Below are 18010 nucleotides of genomic sequence, written 5' to 3'. Positions count from 1 at the left end.
CATTGAGGGGCGACACGCCGTCGCTTCCTTGGGCTTTTCTCAACTGACACTCTGTAGAGCCGTCTATCATGGATTGGACTGGACAGCACGCCACGTTTGATACTGTACATGTACAGTTGGTGAATATACACCGACTTGACTTTAACTCTAAATGACTAATGAATACGGTTCAGAGCAGTTGGCAGCCGAGCAGCTACTCCAACTTCCCATTCCAATTAGTACGTGGGAGAAGAGCGCTGGCGGTTTTCTATGCGCCTGATCATCCCAGTGACTTGATTCTGTAGCTGCAGCACAAGCTTCAACTGGATTTATTCACTTGAAGGCACACTTGAACTTTTATGGTTTGTTTCCTACTGCAAAACCAGCTTAAGAGCTACATCTAAATACAGTGAAAAGAAATGTTCTCTCCCAGACAATCTGAACACCTCTAGTGTTGGTTTCTGAGCCCAGATCTCAGTATTATAATAATAACTAATCTTTACGGTCTTTTTACATATCGTTCCTGCTGTGTAAAAATCCAACTGCTCCAAATCCAGATCATCCTGAATTCTCCAGATAAACTTAAAGGATTGAATGTTCCTTTGCATACAAAATGTTGCAGAAATTCTCCATCTAAAAGATAAATAGTCTATTTAAATACCCAGCGGCTTTTCTGAAAAACCCCATATAGCGTGCCAAGTTTTGGAGAAGCATGTTTTACAGAACAGTGACGACATATGTCCGCGTGCTGTGAACGGCAATCATCAGTGCAAATCTTTTTATTTCGTAAAGATCAGCTCTTTCCCTACTGACCATAAGTATGAATTAGGTTTTGGATAAAGCTTTGGATCAGAAAACTGAAAATAGCCCCAAGAGTTCTTGATCTTTGAAATAATGAATACAAACGTTTATCTTTTCCTGATGCAAGTGAAGCGTCTACAGAGAGGCGGGCAGTGGGCATAATGCAAACACTGTTATTTTAGATTCAAAGCCGGTTCTCTGCCCTTGTTTCTGTTAATACTGATTGTTCTTTTTTAAAAACCATACACAGCACTAACTGTCAGACATTGTTGCTTATTTGCGTCACACATGCCAGTTTATAAAAAGGGCTTAAGAGAGGATTCAGAGGATGATCGAGCCCTTTTTTTTAATGTCATGGCTTTTGTTTTCTCAGACGGTTTAACAATAGAAAAGCCTCTGGCCCACATTTTGTGGGAATTTTGGTGAAGCTGCAGGATTTTTTTGGAAGGAAGTTAGTGCCAAATGGGTCGGATTCAAATCTAGAATTTTAATTGTGCTCCTGTGCACTATTAAATCGAAACTGATATGAGGATGATGGATTTGGTGTGGTCAAACATCACAATAAGTCCTCCAGGCACTTTGTAATGTAAGAATTTCAAGAGCTATCATCCAAAGTAAACATCTCAGAGCAGAACCATTTAAAATCAGGCCTCTCTCATTCTTTTGTGACTGAAAAACAACCGTGACAACATTCTTCTGTCATCGATTATAACCTCCTGTCACTCTCGGGACCGTACGTGCCTGACTCTCAAATCAGTGAAGCAATATTGTCTCTGTAACGGAGAAAATCTCCCCCCCTAAATAAACTATGGATGCACTGTAGTTAAAACATTTTAATTGAAATGTTGCTGCTGCCATTTAAATGGAAGGACACACAACTGACGACCCATTCAGATCGTGATATTTATTTTAACCACTGTACCGTGACTGACTCTGACATGAAGCGCTACTTTATGTTGTCAATGTAAACTGAAGATAATTGTTCATAAGCGCGATTCAAACCCCGTGACAACTGACCGCTTGATGTACTGACCTCAACCGCAACAGTTCACCATGGAAATACGAGTTTTGTGTAAAAGTAACTGTAAAGAGTTTGCTGTTATTGTTTGTTTCAGCTGGCTGACATGACGCCGAACCTGTGTGTCTTTTACATGACGTCACGTGTGTTGTACCTTTTTAAATGACAACGAAGGGCAATAAACGTATTTAATGGACATCGCGAACAAATCTGCCTTTTTTAAATTTCATTGTTTTGATCGCAGCTCCTCATATAAGAGATTTGGCTGCTTTATATTTTTGTAAAGTGAACATGCTTTAGTTTTCAATGCAAGTTCAAAGATTTTGCTGGAAATAACTGGCATGTTAATCAAAGATGGTTGTTTTTTTTTCTCTGTAGGTTAGAATAAGCCAGAGGTGGCTGGTGTTGTTGTGGCAGAGGCATCGATAGATCTTAAGACTTGAGTGAGGTGAGAATTATCCAACAACCACAAGCCCCTTAAGAGCTTTTTGTCAAGTGCAGAAGGATAATCTCAGTGTTTTGATCACAAAACGACATCTTTGTTTTTTAAGATTTCCTCGAGAATTGGATTAGCGATGTGGAGATTATTACCCCAGGCCCTGAGGAAAGATTTCCTGTCTGAGCATCATCGCTCTTCATAAACTGCTGATTTGGCAGATTAGCCGATCATTAATTATCAATTTAAGGAATTTTCCCACCTTTTTAAACTCCTGCCTCCCTTCAGAACTGAAATCATAAAGCCCTTTTCTAATTTGTTGATGAATGTGATCCTAAAGTCACCTTCATTTCCTCAGTCCGTTTCCTCCTCTCCCTGCAGCTCCTCCTGCGTGCCGCTAAAGGCTGAAAGAGTTAAGAAGATTTGGCTGCACGGTGACAGCCAGCCAGCCGGTGAGAGGGGAACTGGCTTCCGGTGGCCAGAGGGAGGCAGCTCACTTGCCCGGGATTAAGTGGGATCGGGAGAGATTACAGCCCTCCTCTCTTTCTCTCTCTCTCTCTCCCTCTCTCTCTCTCTCTCGTTCCCTTGTAGTTCGATGAAAGCGTAGTGCTCCGTCCAGTCTCCAGGGAATATTTACCCGTCGTATTTTCGGTTTCCTGCACCCATAACGGTGCTAAAACCTGCAGGAGCTGCAGGACAGAGGTTCGCAGCATCCCTGAGGACTTGGTCATACAGGTAAGAGTCGTGCACCTGCTTAATTTGAAAGAAAAAGAAGGGCTGGGAGGAAGGCCAGATGGGTCATCCTCTTCCTTAACTACAGACATTTGCCAGATGGGTGTTTACCTCATAAGTAGCTTTTTTTTAGTTCTTACTACCACTTTACTTACACTCAACTGTTTGTGTTGCATGACCAGGGATAAAAAGATGGTTAGAAAAACCTGCTTAAAGGCTTTTTGTCCCATTTTTTTTATTTGGGGGGGTCGATCACATTGCTCTACTTAATGTCAAATTTAAATAACGGCTATATGAATACTGTCACAGCACAATTATTAAACTGTTTATTAATCTGAGTTTTTGCTGCATGTCCTGCGATACTTCGTCAGCCAGAGATTACGTTGTCCACATCGCTGTATTTTCACTCAAGCTGCCGTGAAGTGTTCCATTAACCCCCGACCCCGTTCACACACGCTAATGACTGCACCTCCTGACCTCTTCCCACTAGATATGTATTTAATAAATGTACTCAACCTTGTACTTTCCTCCCCTCCCCCCCCCCCCCCCCCCCCCCCCCCCCCCCCCCCCCCCCCCCCCCCCCCCCCCCCCCCCCCCCCCCCACCCCCCCCCCCCCCCCCCCCCCTCCCACCCCCCCCCCCCCCCTCCTCCCATGTTGTGTTACCTTCTTTTTTTTTTTTCCAGGTCATTGCCAGTACTGGTAAGCTGTCAGCGGGGAAGTCGGGGTCAGAGGTCGGGAGTCCGATGACCATGAGGCAGGCGGTGGAGGCTCAGGTGTTAAACCCCCACTGTGAACTTGGAGAACACGGTCAGTGGGGCCCTTTTAGTTTATTCATGGGTTTTACTTTTCACACTCCTAAATAACAATCCCGGTGTGTGGGTCGATGCGTTTGTGTGTCGCAGGCCTGCGTCAGATCCTGACAGATGTGATCGAGGAGGTGAGGCAGTCGGTAAATCAGGACATCGATGGAGCGGAGATTCTCCACAGTTTGTTGAACGCCCCCTGGCTGCAGTCGCTGCTCAAGGTCTGGAAAATGAACTGCTGTAAATAATGTAACTTCTTTTATTATTAAATTCTTAGTGATTTATTCAGGTGATTTGTTTTCAGGTTTACGAGTGTCTTCAGAGGCACCTGAGAGATTCCCCAGCTCCGGTTCTGGACTACGCTTCAGGACTCTCACTTCAGGTTCGATTTTCTTTATTTTTTTTAACAACGCCTTTCTCACAGTCATTTTGTGGACATGTTTTTATTAAATATGCGTCATGATCCCTGTGTGTGCAGTTGCTGATCGACATCAGGGCGTTACAGGGCGGCTCTGAAGAGGCCAAAGAGCTCTACCGTCTCCTGCGGCAGCCTCACCTGCAGGTAGGAAACCGTGTCGGGGATTCTGTGCTGATTTATTTTTCAGGGAAACCAGTTGATCGTGCTGATGTGGACTTTTTTTTGGCTTTAAAACTTTAAATCGGTTACAAATACGGCAAACATTCTGTGAACTGTCAGTGACAAAGGCACAAAAACAAGAGATAGAAATATACTTGATAATATATTTTTTCTTACATTTTCTGCATAAATATTGAAATGATATTCCCTGTAGACTTCTTCTACAAATATATTTTTGAGTGAATATCATTAAAGAATGCAGATTTTCATGGGCGACAGCTTTATGCTTTAATTTACCCAGACCTCTAACGTTGACCTGATATTTACCTCAATTTCAGTAACGTACTTGTGTTGTATCTTGACAACCATTGTAGCAGTTTGTATTGTGCCCGATCTGCGTTGTGTGCAGGCTCTTCTGTCTGCTCATGATTCGGTGGCCCAGCGGGACTATGAGCCAATGCTGCCACCGATGCCCGAGGACCTGCCGGACGACGAGGAGGCCACCAGGATCGTCTGCCTGGTCAAAAACAAACAACCCTTGGTGAGCTACATGCCTAATCCCTCTGCATTACTCACTCTAAATTTAGGCATTGTTAAATCATAAAACTGCAAATTCAATGTGGTTAGTACAATTTTTTGGGAACAGCTTCTTGAGGCCCTATTTAGGCTCTAAAATAAGGCCACGCTTTGATGTGATCATTATATTTTTTTAATCCCTACTCAACAAAACAGGTTTGTTGGGTATTAGGGAAACCCATCAGATAAACCTCACCTTCTGGAGCCACATATATAAATGGCTCCAGAACATAAAGTCACACTGTCGCTGGGATAGAACATCGTTCTAATGCAAATTGTTTTCATGTAGTGTTTTCAGAGATTCCACTTATATCCCTGAATCAGGATTTTAAAAAATCTGGATTTATTCACTCCCCTGGTCACCGGCATGTTACCAAAAGTATCTGGACAGTAAATTGGACCATTGATTTTTACTGTCTGTGTAAGCAGATGCACATGGATATTTTAATATGTAGGTTTTTTTTTTTTGCCCAATATAAATCGGACAGCTGATGTATCCAACAGAGACCAGATGTTAGAATTGTATAATCTCTCATTTGTGTAATTGTCTGTTGATGCTACAGATGATTTCCAAACGTTCGAAGCTCCTGGAAGAGACGGATTTCTAAGAAAAACATTTGGTGTCAATCTCTGCGAAATACTTGATGCATGTGTCTCCCGTTAGTTACTGCTTTGTCTTTCTGGTGTTTTCTTTTTGTTGACTAACGCAGACTCAATCTCACTTTTCCTAGCAGATATTCCATAATTCCATATTCTTCAGTCCCTGTGTTGAATATTTGAGTGACTGTCTTGTCTCACAGTCTTGCAACCACCAGAGGCTTGGGCTGCCGCTGCCCAGTGCCTCCCCTCCCCGTGCAAAAAGCCCCAGAGCGGGGATGAGCAGTCACTGGGAAACCGTGAGACGCCTGGCCTGGCAAAGGCTCCACAGAGGCGGCGCGTTCGGGTTCCAGAGGCCCGCCGCCAAGAGCCAGCGCCTCGATGGCAGGGATTCATCGTGGGGTAGCGTTCGGCGAGGCAGCTTCCCTCAAACTGAAGCGCTGTGTCACCCAGTAGGGGCTCGGCCGTACACCCCACCTCAATATAAGCCAACGAGTAACTGTCGGGGGTGCTGTAGCAAACCGGTGAGCCAGTGTAGAGTTTGTTACGCCAACCTGCTCTGGGAGCCAAGTCTGAACCGCTCGGCGCCTTCGGTCTACAGCTCAGTTCTGATTGGTAAGAAAAGAAGACCCCCGTGCATTTTTTCATCATTCATCATTGCACCTTCATCTTCCATCACCTCTACTTCCTGCTTTTTCATGGATTAATCATTTCTATTTTCTCATTTGGAGACAACATCATAGAAGAGCTCGACAGCGAGAATGAGGATGAGACGGGAGAGTCTGCCGGCGCCCCATCCCCGCTTCCCACATCCCGACGTTGGACCACTTCTCCCCCATGCCTCACTGCCCCTTACTGTGCCAACATAGACGACTACCTCCCGCCAGGCTTGCCTCGTCGGCTCAGAAACCAAAGCCCTCGCATCCGCACGGCTCCCCCGAGCCCCATGCGCCCTCACCGCGTGATGGCGATGCCCCAGGTGCCTCCTGTCGAGCTCGCCAAGCAGGAGAGTCTGGATGAGCTGAGGACGTCCGTGCAGCTGGCCGCCAGCTCCATGGAGAACAGCACCAAGGACATCAAGCTCCTGGGGGAGAAGATGGCAGCCGCCACCGAACGCATGTCGGACACGGTGCAGGACAACTCGCACGCCTTAGTCCTCCTCTCTCAGGTGGTGGACCGGCTGCAGACGCTCCTCTCCGCCTCCAAGTCTGACATCAACTCCCCGAAGCATGTAGTCGCTGAGCCGGTCAGCACACCCAAGAAAAGCCCAAGTCCGAAGCCTCGAGGGCATCGCCCGTCTCTGACACACCAATCCAGATGTTCCTTCCCATCACTTCCTTCCTGCACCTCCTCCTCCAGCTCCCTCAGCAGCTCGCTCGACGCTCCCTCCACCTCCCAGGGCACCAGCGGTCTGTCTGTGTCTTGCGGCGGGTCACCTCGAACCACCGTAAAATCCAAAAATGTCCCTTTGCCTCAGAAGCAGCACACCTTTGCTGATCTCCAAACGTCCAAGCATCCGCTGATCAACGGGCAGGAGAAAGGAGGACACTCAAACAAGCGGAAGAAGAAGAAGAAGAAAAAGAAGGCGACGTGAGACGCCTAGACGAAAGTGTCCAGAAAATGGACTTCATGGGTCCTTTCGAGCTGTCTCTGCAGAGTGGCTGACTTCTAAACGTGCACAGTGGTAGTTGAAATTTTCTTGTGGTTTTCTACATCGTCTTGTATACTGTTTTTTCATTCCTTCATATTTCCATCATCTCCTTCTTCCTCATCACCAACGATGTCTGACATGTGGAGCCTTCATTTCAACGACTTCACCGCTGTTCACGTGGAGCTCTGGTTCACTTTCATTCTGAGCGTTTGGTTTTCATCCTGTCGTTGCGTCCCACAGACTCCATCAGTGTCTCTCTGTCCTGGTTTGTGTGATTCAACAGGTTTATTTTATTTCTGCATTTTCATCTTTTTCTGTTCTAGGGAGCGACTATAAAGAGGAACGAGGTCACGGGGGAGATTTTCATCGCCCGGGTGATTCACGGAGGACTGGCTGATCGAAGTGGTGAGCCGAATGTTAATTAAGAAGCTAAGATAACTTTATTTTAGTCATGACATGTTGGTGATTGTAAAAAAGCTACAAAAACCTGAACAAAATAACTTGAGCTCAATTTTCAGAGCTTTCAATTGCCCCTCGACAAAAGTAACTGGCCCTTTGACGCAATTTCACTTTATAGCATCGTCAAAGATCAGCACTTGGGTCAGCTCCAGTCAATAAAGAAAACCACGAAAAGAATCTCTGAAAGCCATATGAATATGAATATCTCTGTTTCTCACCAAAATAAAGCACTTTAGAGTCAATTACAGAAGGGGATTCATTTAAATTCAATTTGTATTTGTGTGTGTGCGCCTGCAGGTCTGCTCCATGCAGGCGACCGGATCATAGAGGTGAACGGTTTCCCCGTGGCCGGGATGGAGCCTGAGCAAGTCATCCAAGTCGTGGTAGGTCAAGTGCGTCACGGCGGCTTTTGCGTTCCACCGTGAACTACTCAAATAAAACTGCTGTGAGTCCTGCGTGTCATTTAATCAATCCATGTGGTTTCTTCAGCAAGTGAGGTCGCAGGGCACCATCATGTTCAAGGTGGTTCCCATCACAGAAAGGCCGGTCCACAACCAGACAATGGTAAATCACTGTCATCTATACCTACCTCACAGTCACACATATGAATCTATTGAAGATTTGTTATTTTAAATCAAATCATTAACATACATATCATCTCTATGAACTGTTTTGTCTGGTGCTAGCTCTACGTGCGGTCCATGGCCGACTACAGCCCCCAACAGGACCCGTCCATCCCCTGCGCCGACGCTGGTATGAGCTTCCGAAAGGGCGACGTGCTGGAGATCGTGGACCAGACCGACGCCCTCTGGTGGCAGGCCAAGAAACTTCCCAGCAACACGGACTGCGCCGGCCTCATCCCCTCCACCAACCTGCTCAGACGGTCAGAAGGGTTTGATTTTGTTTAGCCTGTCAGTTTTTAATTATCCTCTCCACTTTGGCGGAATATTTACACGATGCACGAACCCCAGAGGACATTCGCTTGTGTGTGTTTTGTTTTCTCTGCTGATCTTTAAAGGGGAAAAAAAATAGATGTCATCTTAACACAAGCAGTCGTGGATTACTGTCGCTTTAAAAAGTCAGAAATTAATAATTAGCTTTTTGGACTGTTGGTTGGACCTTTTGGAAATGGATTCATTGAAACCTGGATGTGTGTGTTGTAACAGGAAGCAGAGGGATTTCTGGTGGGCTCAGCCTTATCAGCCACATGCCTGCGTTCAGACCTGTGAGTCCGCCCACATCTTCTTTAACTCACCTCAGACTTTGAATTAACAGTCCACCACAGTTTCTGGTGTGACGCTCCCTGTACGACCTGATGTCACAGTAGAGTTTTCCTTGTGTTTTGCTCCACGCTTACTGAAGTGAGCACTGTAGACGAAGGTAAGCGGAGATTACACTTCAGGTTTGGGGCCAAAAAACGACATGTATTTCTATGTTCTCCCTCAGATATAACTTTTTACTTTCCACCCACAGAGGAAGACATGATGGCAATTGATGAGAAATGTCTCGAAGCAGGTAAAGCCTCAGCTGCCACTTGGTTTTTCATCTCACAAACTTCTTATGTGTCTTTGCTGCTTTGTGATTAACATCCTGTGCGCGTGTGTGTGTGTTTTCCTTTCTGACAGATGAGGAGGCATTTGAATCTGGTAGGTAAGTCTTTGTGGATCTAATCCGTCTTTGATTCTGAACTCGGTGTTCAAGTTACAAAGCTCTGTTACCTGTCCTTCATCTAAAGCTTTGGTTTTTTGTTTTATCTTTTCCGAATTTTCCTGCTGTCTCACGGGGGGAAATGTCAGAGGAGCTCAGAGAAGGTGAGAATAATTTTAAATATAGGGAGGACTTTAAATATAGGGGGGGAGAAAAAAACTACCAAATAAAAAGGAAATGAATAAATAAATTGACGGCCAAATAGATAAACAAATGATGAATAGTTTTTTATTGATGCTCCTACACAAAATATATATAGTTTCCTCAGTATCTTTATTTCTTCCTTTTAAATTTTTCACCATCCCTTCTTCCACTCTCCCTCCATGTCTCACTGTGCTTCTCCTCATATCCAACCAGAGGAGGATGACTTCACCAGCAACATTGAGGGGATTTACTTAAGTAAGTCTCCAAACATAAAGATGCTCATTTATACTATACATCATAATCTATCCCTTTGTGTAAGTTTCTATCAGGATCAGTACACTCATGGCTTTTATCTTCATTTGACCTCAGCGGGCTTCAGGCGCAGCATGCGTCTGTGCAGGCGGCACTTTCACAGCACCACGCAGCCGTCCTGCCACACTCGCTGTCCCAGCAGCTGCCACAGCGCCCTCAACAGCCCGTACGAGGAGGTGGTTCGCTACCAGCGCCAACCACAGGACCCACACCGCCTTATCGCCCTCTTAGGTACACCCAGCATTTTTTATTTTAGTGCATCAATAAATTAATAACATGTATAAACGTTCCAAAATGAAATGTCGATGGATCAGGGTGATGAAATGTACGATTAGGATCAAGTTGTAGATGTTTTTTTCCTGATGTTCGCAGGTCCGTCGAGTGTGGGTGTGAATGAACTTCGGAGGCGCTTGATCGAAATGAACCCCAACGTCTTCCAGGGAGCTTTAGCTTGTATGTATCCGACACTTTGATCCAGTACATTTACACTGAGATAAATACGCAAAAGAATATATATATAAAAGCACATCTCACATCCAGAGATTCTTTTTCTTTTCCTTGACCAGACACCACGAGAGCACGCAAAGCCTACGAGGAGTCGGGAAGAGAATATTTCTTCACCAGCAGAGAAGTCTTCGACAACATGGTTTATAACAACAGGTACGACGGCCTCCGCTGACATTATATTTCTGCTTCATCCTCAGATCAGAGTGTGGAAGAGACTTTGTAATGCTTGTCTGAGATTTTAGTTTGAAATAAAGGTCAAAGTTTCACATTTTGTTCCTGATTTGTGTAAGAAATATAACGATCCTGTGTCTGCACATAACACAACTCGTATTAAAATGACGGTGATGATGTCCCACAGGTTTCTGGAGTACGGCGAGTACAAAGGGAATCTGTACGGCACCAGCATCGAGTCTGTGAGGGAGGTTTTAAACCGGGGAAAGATCTGCGTCATCGACATCGAGCCCAACGTAAACCCAACATGAACTGTGGCAGGGATTCAAGTTTTAAGTTTCGGAGTCAAGGAACAAATTTGTGTTTTCCATATATGACATTATCATCATTCGTTGTCTAAATTCAAATAATTCTGTTAACAAACGGATTAAATTAGAACCATTTGAGTTTCCATCACTTTTATACCTTTTTATTAAAAACAGCTTTGATTAGAATTCATTTAATTCTAATCTATCTTCTCCATTCAGGCCATTCAGGCAGTGAGGACCCACGAACTGAAGGCCTACATCATCTATGTGAAGCCTCCGCCTCTGGAGCACCTCAGGGAGACCAGACAGGATTCGTGCATCACCACCAACTACTTTGTCAACAGACCCTTCAAAGTAAGATCACTTTTATGATTCTGTTTTTTCTTACTTCAGTTCTTTTACGTATTTCAGTTCAGATTTAAAAACTCATTAGAAAAAGTCACATATTTATATTCCAAATATCTACGTGTTTATTCAAAGAGTACATCAACGTGTGTAGTGGAGTACTACATCCTGCATTTCATCGTTTATATACTCAAGAGCACCACATCATGATATGTGTCATTTCAAACCTATTTAATTTGTATTTTTTGAACATTTTCATCTAAAATTCTCTGTCCTCCAACAGAGCGAAGACTTCCAGGAGATGGAGGAGGCCGCCCGCAAGATGGAGTCGCACTTCTGTCAGTTTTTCGACCACGTGATCGTCAACGATGAGCTGCAGGACTCCTGCGTCCAGCTGCTGACCGCGGTGAGGAAGGCTCAGGACGAGCCGCAGTGGGTCCCTGCCAGCTGGATACGGCCCACCACCGAGTCCTGAGGGAGGATGGAGGAGAAGACGAGGGGCGAAGAGAGATGTGGACCCCCCCCCCCCCCCCCCCCCCGCCCCTCGCCCTTTTTTTGTTTTGAATTATTATGGCAGCAAATTTTGGAAACCGAAAGTCTGGAATATCATCTGGAAAAGCTTAACTTTGAAATCAATTTGTTTTTGTGTCCAACACTGCATTTTCAAGGGGAGTAGGGCATGGAAAGAAAAAAATCTGAATATTTTGATCCGGGTGTTTCTGACGTGCTTGATCTGGTTCTTAAGTCGTCGTCAAATCCCCAAAGACGAGATGAAGCTGGACTCGTGCCCAAAGAAATCCCTGAAACTCTGTCAGTTTAATCAGCTTTTTGTTTGTCTTTTAAAAGTAGGAAGACAACTGTATTTAGACACGTATAATAACACTACGGTCTTGGAGTTATTACAGTGAGAGAGTGCTTAGAAAAAGGTAGATTTGTACTTTGCACGTAGCTTTTCAATTCCTTGCCCTGCTCCCCTCTGTTGTAACACAGATCTGCAAAAAAGGTTTGTCCAACTGATGTTTACAAGTAGAAATCAAAATGTAGTTGTTGTTTTTTTATCTCGTAGGATGGATACTTTACAATAATCTGAAAGAATGATCCAGGTGAGCGGACTCCCTGTGTAGATTCTGTGTGGTGGAGCCACAGAACAGGATGAAGTTCTCCACATGTCACGTCTAATCATTTCTTTATGTTTTTCTATAGCTTAGCGTTTGTCATTGCATGCCAAAAATTTACCCAAGGTTTACAAAAAAGCGAAATTAACCAAATGCTGTGTTTGGCAAACTTGCAAAAATAATACTTAGTGACCTTAAACCATGTTTTTCATAGTAAAATGCTACCAAAGTGCATGCAAAGCGATGACAATTTAAAACGTGTACCTGTTTGTGACGTTATTAAAGCAACTCTGATAGTAATTTATCACTGCATTCACTTATTTTGTCTTTTTTTTCACCTGTTCTCCCTTGACATGGGACTTTTATTGTGAAGACGCAGGAAAGGAGTGTTGTGTTCGTCTCTTAAATGAGTCCGGGTGGCAACATCGCCTCTTGCAGAATGTAAATAAAGCGAACAACGGGAGAAGTCGCTGTTTGTTCACTTTCAAACTGATGTCGTCTTTGATAAACACCAAGAAAGTGGAGTTCATTCCACTGGAGGAGCTTTGAGAGGTTCAGCTCAGAACAGTCGGATTGGAAAAACGGAAAACTCGACGGTAGCTAACGCGTTTGTTTTCCTAAATAACGGTATAAGTGGCTTTTAAGGGTTAGCATTCTCAGAGCTAGCGGTTTTGAGTTGTTTGTCTAGCTAACGGTTGTGTTCTAACTCTGTGTGTTTTTAGACATTCGCATTGTAAAGTTATGTTTACATCTCTAATATTCTGTGTTTCTACAACAGAAGATGCGGCCCAGGGAGCTTCCGCCTCTTCCACAGGTTAGTGAGTGAAGTATCCGGGTTTTAAACCCCATCACTGTGCTGTGCCATCGTCATTAATGTTATTTATTATAGTCGTTTAAAGATGCACTGTCCTCAAAAGGAACATTTGCAGAAACAGAAATACTAAAGCAGTGAATGTAACACGTGTGGAATTATAATCTGTGTTTTGTAGTTTTTAATTATGTTGATACTTGTCAGGATTAAGTTCCTTATTTAGATTTTAGGATTGTGGATTATATTCACTGTTCCGGACACGATTGGGATCAGAACATTTTTTTTGTTGGCCAATCGAATATGTAACTATGGTATTGGCTGATTCATAGATTTCCTTCAGAGGATCAGAATGTGATGTAATGATTCTCTGAACAGGAAAATGTCGTTTGGTCATTTCAACACGAACAGAGTTGCAGACCGATTTTATATAGTTTATTTATTGATGAAGTTATTTATCAAGGGAATATAAAATTCAGCAGCTTTAATTTCTTATATATGAGGATTCATTGCGTTTCTCTGTTTTGATTTCTGAGTCAAAAATAAAAGCTTTAACTCCTCGATTGTCACCAAACAAACCTAGAAGAAATAGACTAAGCTTTGTTGTCGCAGAGATTAAAACCAGATTCCACAGACGCGCACTTCCTCAAAAATAAACACACAGCCACTGCTTCAGGAGTTTGAAAAAAAAAGAAAAAGAAAAGGTTCTGACCTCTTACCCTGAGTAATCCTCCGTCGTGGCAGATGTATGAACACAGATTTAGCCGAGGATTTAACAGCCAGGATGTCACTTGTGGCTTCACTCCGCTCTTACTCGATTCTCGGGGGGAAATGGCCAGAAAGACAATGGTAAGATCTTTATTTCTGATGCCTTATCCTTAACATTTTAAAACTCTATTAAACTCCAAACCAGTTCAGGTGTTATGTAAGTGTCCAAGACTTAAATAGCCTCAAAGCGACTGGTTTTATAAGAGCAGGTGTATCGTGTTTCTATTGGTTTGTCAAAGTGAAACTCTTTCTCTGTGCCTGAGCTCACTGTTTTCAACGAGAGATCATTTGTTAATGTGTTTACGCTGCGTTTGATGGGTCCGAGTGTTTCACTAATCCAATTTCACCACCTGCAGTGTTTGATTTGTTGTTTCTCAGCACTGTCGTTAATGGTAGACGGGTAGATTTTGTACTGGATTCAGTTTATTCCTGTGTTTATCAAAGTTTTAAGAAACCGGGGCTGGAATCGACCAGAAAGAGAAGAAAATCCTTAATTTAATTCATTTTAAAAGTAGTGATATCAGTTTCCTCAAAAATAAGTTATAAAAATCTTGACATCTCATTTACAAGGGTCTTAATTAAGCTTTCTATCTCTCTGTAGGTGTTCTCGACCTGTTGTGACCTCATGTGAAATCTTCATTTCTTATTTTTTGATCAGTTAATCAGTTTGTACTAATTATTTCAGCAAAGGCCATAATTAATGGTTAGGATTAATGATGGTTGTTAGATGATGCTGGGAAAGAACCTTTAACAACAACATGAAGAAGAGAACTGACTTGTGTTTTTCCTTTTTTTTTAAGCGAGGACAGCGGTCACTCCCCCCGATGACGAGGTTCGTGAATGTGTTCCTTTCTGACTGTGACCATATAATCATCATTTTGTTTTCACTTACAGTTTTTGTACTGACCCATATTTTTGTCGTCTCTTTCTCTGTTGTGTGAAACGTGAAGTCAAGACACTGCTGGTGAGTCAGAATCTATAGAATATATCTTAATATAATAATTATAACAGCAAACATATTTAATATCTTGTATGTGCATCTTGTTGAGGCTATGTACATTCTATTAACATTCTTATTTCATTTTATATAATCATGAATCCCTCTTTATTTTTGTACTGGAGCTTTTCTAATTTGGATTCCCTTTTTTTGTTCTCACGCAGGGGAAGCGGCAGCACCGAGACAAAAGAAGAAGAGGGTGAGGAAGGAGACGAATGGAGTTGATGATGTGGACGGTACGAAACACAAAGGGTCTCCCACTGTGTCCCACAAACTGGGAAATGCCGCGAGGGAGAAATTGTTGGACCCATCAACACAACTTAACCTTTCAGAGTAAAATGTCAATACTCACGCACCGCTTCGTTTCTTAGATCAGGGGCTGGAGATGGGAGGCCTGGACAGTAGGAGGACATCTGAGGTGGGAGAGCAGCTTTCCCTGGAACCCACAAATGGAGCGCCTCCCCCGAGGAGGAGGAAGAAAAAGAAAACTGCCACTATCGGTAAAAAAATCCGACTGCGTGTACAGACGGCACACGTAGGCTTTTTCAACATGACAAGAAAACGATTTAACTGTAGAACCAACAGAAACTGAGGCAGATCTGTGCCTTGTTCAGGAGTAACTACAGTCTGACCAGCTCAGTTTGGATAGAGGAGTATATTCACATGTATTCACGCTTGTGCCGCAGTTTCAGATGTTGAAGACGACCAGGCCGACCTGGTGAACGGAGATGCAGCTGATCAGTACACAGACGGAGAAGAAGTGGTCAAAAAGACCAAAAGGAAAAAGTACGATTTCAAAGCACTACATGTTATATCTGCAAGGACTGACTGTAACAGCTATTTTCCATATCAATTCATCTTTTCTCAGTTAATCCAGGACTTGATTCGTCCAAAAAAAAGTTGGAAACATATTAAAAACAGCTGCTTTAATTTGCCAAAGTCCAAAGTGACGTCTTCATATGTCAAAATCTGTGAAAACTTATTTTTTACAATCATGTCTGTGTTGTATTTGTAATAATTGTTGAAAAATAGAACATCATAAAAAGCATTCAAATAAGAAAAGTGATCAAATACGGAATCAACAAAAAAAAGACGAGATTTAATGAAGCAACAACACGATTATGAATTATGATGTAATGGATATAGCCTTTATTGTTGTCGCTTTAGGAAGTTAAAAGTCGTTGAGTCGCAGCTTCCCGATGAGTTGGACGTAGAAGAGGATGACATCATCACCGACACCCCCCCTCCTATCTCCCAGCATTCTCTGTTCTCGGCCCCACAGGGTCAGAGCCAGCCAGTCGGGAAGGTGTTTGTCGAGAGGAACAGTGAGTAACAAAGGAAGAAGAAGAAGATGTGATCGAGGCTGTTAAATGGTGAAACACTAACTTAACCGTGTGTGCGTTCCCGTGCAGAGCGTTTCCAGGCGTCGGAGCGCTCCGACTGGAGGAAGACCAGCGACCAGATGGATAACATGACGGACTTCCAGCACATTCAGCCGCTCTGGACGACCAGAGACGTTTCTATCAGAGTGCACAAAGGCTACAGGTGAAGGAAACATGACACACATGAACGCGTGGTCCGTTCCCCCTTTTCTAAAATATCATCTCTTCTGCATCTGCTTTAGGAGGTTCGGCCTGTACTGTCACGGCTTCCTGGCGGGCTGCGCCGTGTGGAACGTTGTGGTGGTGTACATGTTGGCCGGGCAGCACCTCACCGCTCTGTCCAACCTGCTGGAGCAGTACCACAGCCTGGCGTACCCCTGCCAGTCTCTGCTCTACATGCTGCTGGCCATCAACACTGTGGCCGCCTTCGACAGGTGAGGATCAACGCTCCCTCCACTCACGCATGCACTGAAGCGTGGATATCTTCCTGAACATTCAGAGTCAGTTGCTTTGGGCATTTTTGGGAACTTTTCCTGTCAGCCCCCTTTTAAAAAAGTCCCAGTGACCCCATGTGAGAACCGAGCAGGAAAATGTGGAATATTCCCAGTGATAAAAAAGCATTAAATAAAGGAAAATCTCACTTTTGGCTGCTGCTATTACCCAGATCAAGATACCACCTAATAAAAACACAGCGTGAAAGGACACAGAATACTTTGCTCATATGCTGACATTTTAATTTCAAGTAAAAAATTATCTGATTGCAGTGTTAATGGTTGTTTATTTAAAATCTGTCCAAATGTGCATGTTTTTATCTCCGAGTATGAAGCTGAGAAAGCTCGTGTCAGTATCGTAAAAACCTTCTCTTCTTCTCAGAGTCAATCTGGCCAAAGGCTCCATGGCTCTGCGAGAGTTCATCACCCTGGATCCCGTCGCTCTCGCCTCATTCTGTGAGTCCGCCCTGTGTTTGTTTCTTCAAACTTCGATGGTTGAGTGTCAACAGGTCCCCTTTTTTTACCTGAAGTAGCTGGTGTGTGTTTGGTTTCAGTTTTATTTCTCCCTCTCGTGTAGTGGATTTCTCGGCGTTGGTCCTGTGCCTGAGCCAGCAGATGACCAGTGATCGAATCAACCTGTACCCGTCCTTCAACACAACGTTATGGTGAGATCAGTGGAACCGGGCTATGTTAGGTTGTTACCTCTCAACACGAAGCCTGGATATGAAACCTAAGGCTCTCCCTTTATCTTCTCCAGGCCACCAGGGTCCGAGCACGATATCCTCCACCCATGGGTGACAATCAACCTGGTGGTGGCGCTGTTTGTCGGCCTGGCCTGGATCTTAATAGCGTCCCAACCTGAGACCGACTACACTGAGGGTGAGAGAGAAGAATCTGTGTTTGTGTTTGGGGGTTTGCTTTAAAGCCAGATCCCTGTTTGATTTAAATGTCTTGCCCTTCAGGTTATCTCATGGCCATGGAGCTGGAGCCGCCCAAACCGGAGGACAAATCCGAAATGATCGCCTGAGGAACATGTGTACAGCTTTGTTGTCATTTTGCACATATTTTTGCACTGTGTTTTGGCATTAAACTTGTGTTGTAATGTGTTTATTAAATGTCAATATGTTATTTGTAAATACAGGGTTTTACCCAACAAATTTCACAATGTGTTTATATTTTATTTTGCTGGATTTCCCACGGTGTGACCAAAAACTCAGTCATAATAGTATTATTAGCTTTATTTGTATGACACAACTCTTAAGTTACAAAGGACTTCACAAGAGGATAAAACAATAAAAATTTGAATTAAAAAAAGAAATACAGTG

At 43.7% G+C, this 18010-nt stretch overlaps 2 protein-coding genes across 5 annotated transcripts; both read left to right on the top strand.

The window, feature by feature from the left end:
• Positions 1–2652: 2652 nt before the first annotated feature.
• Positions 2653–12545, top strand: LOC117778172 (MAGUK p55 subfamily member 4-like). Of its 3 annotated transcripts, XM_034613524.1 has the most exons (22): positions 2660–2969; positions 3672–3774; positions 3870–3991; positions 4075–4152; positions 4249–4332; positions 4757–4888; positions 7495–7576; positions 7928–8013; positions 8120–8194; positions 8317–8522; positions 8797–8855; positions 8993–9010; positions 9104–9145; positions 9256–9276; positions 9427–9441; positions 9695–9736; positions 9851–10024; positions 10166–10246; positions 10360–10453; positions 10659–10767; positions 10999–11133; positions 11408–12545. In XM_034613524.1, exons 2-22 carry the CDS (start codon positions 3711–3713, stop codon positions 11597–11599), a joined length of 1911 nt encoding a protein of 636 aa, XP_034469415.1. In that variant the 5' UTR covers positions 2660–2969; positions 3672–3710; the 3' UTR covers positions 11600–12545. The 3 variants fall into 3 exon arrangements, 2 of the variants coding, with proteins under 2 accessions (XP_034469426.1, XP_034469415.1); XR_004616752.1 differs by lacking the exons at positions 8120–8194; positions 8317–8522; positions 8797–8855; ... (9 more) ...; positions 10999–11133; positions 11408–12545 and adding exons at positions 5724–6135; positions 6252–7204 and having other exon boundaries at positions 2653–2969; positions 7928–7978; XM_034613535.1 differs by lacking the exons at positions 7495–7576; positions 7928–8013; positions 8120–8194; ... (11 more) ...; positions 10999–11133; positions 11408–12545 and adding exons at positions 5724–6135; positions 6252–7462 and having other exon boundaries at positions 2653–2969.
• A 112-nt stretch (positions 12546–12657) lies between these two features.
• On the top strand, positions 12658–17917 carry LOC117778261 (transmembrane protein 237B-like). 2 transcript variants are annotated; one of them, XM_034613724.1, is made up of 14 exons: positions 12658–12835; positions 13021–13053; positions 14616–14647; positions 14766–14779; positions 14977–15048; positions 15184–15312; positions 15499–15598; positions 15980–16137; positions 16225–16357; positions 16437–16628; positions 17068–17141; positions 17263–17350; positions 17443–17564; positions 17648–17916. In XM_034613724.1, exons 2-14 carry the CDS (start codon positions 13021–13023, stop codon positions 17710–17712), a joined length of 1212 nt encoding a protein of 403 aa, XP_034469615.1. In that variant the 5' UTR covers positions 12658–12835; the 3' UTR covers positions 17713–17916. The 2 variants fall into 2 exon arrangements, with proteins under 2 accessions (XP_034469615.1, XP_034469621.1); XM_034613730.1 differs by having other exon boundaries at positions 12694–12835; positions 13018–13053; positions 17648–17917.
• The last annotated feature ends 93 nt before the right edge of the window (positions 17918–18010 follow it).

This window comes from Hippoglossus hippoglossus, chromosome 2, assembly GCF_009819705.1.
Source record: "Hippoglossus hippoglossus isolate fHipHip1 chromosome 2, fHipHip1.pri, whole genome shotgun sequence".
NCBI lineage: Eukaryota > Metazoa > Chordata > Actinopteri > Pleuronectiformes > Pleuronectidae > Hippoglossus > Hippoglossus hippoglossus.
This window is presented reverse-complemented; position numbering and strand designations above follow the sequence as displayed.

Bases quoted from the DNA above. Each gene is read 5' to 3' on its own strand.
- LOC117778172 (XM_034613524.1), top strand. From the start codon at position 3,711: ATGACCATGAGGCAGGCGGTGGAGGCTCAGGTGTTAAACCCCCACTGT. The intron at 7,577-7,927 runs GTGAGCCGAATG...GTGCGCCTGCAG, and splicing joins AGGACTGGCTGATCGAAGTG to GTCTGCTCCATGCAGGCGAC. The intron at 10,768-10,998 runs GTAAACCCAACA...TTCTCCATTCAG, and splicing joins TCATCGACATCGAGCCCAAC to GCCATTCAGGCAGTGAGGAC.
- LOC117778261 (XM_034613730.1), top strand. From the start codon at position 13,021: ATGCGGCCCAGGGAGCTTCCGCCTCTTCCACAG. The intron at 16,629-17,067 runs GTGAGGATCAAC...TCTTCTTCTCAG, and splicing joins ACTGTGGCCGCCTTCGACAG to AGTCAATCTGGCCAAAGGCT. The intron at 17,351-17,442 runs GTGAGATCAGTG...TATCTTCTCCAG, and splicing joins TCCTTCAACACAACGTTATG to GCCACCAGGGTCCGAGCACG.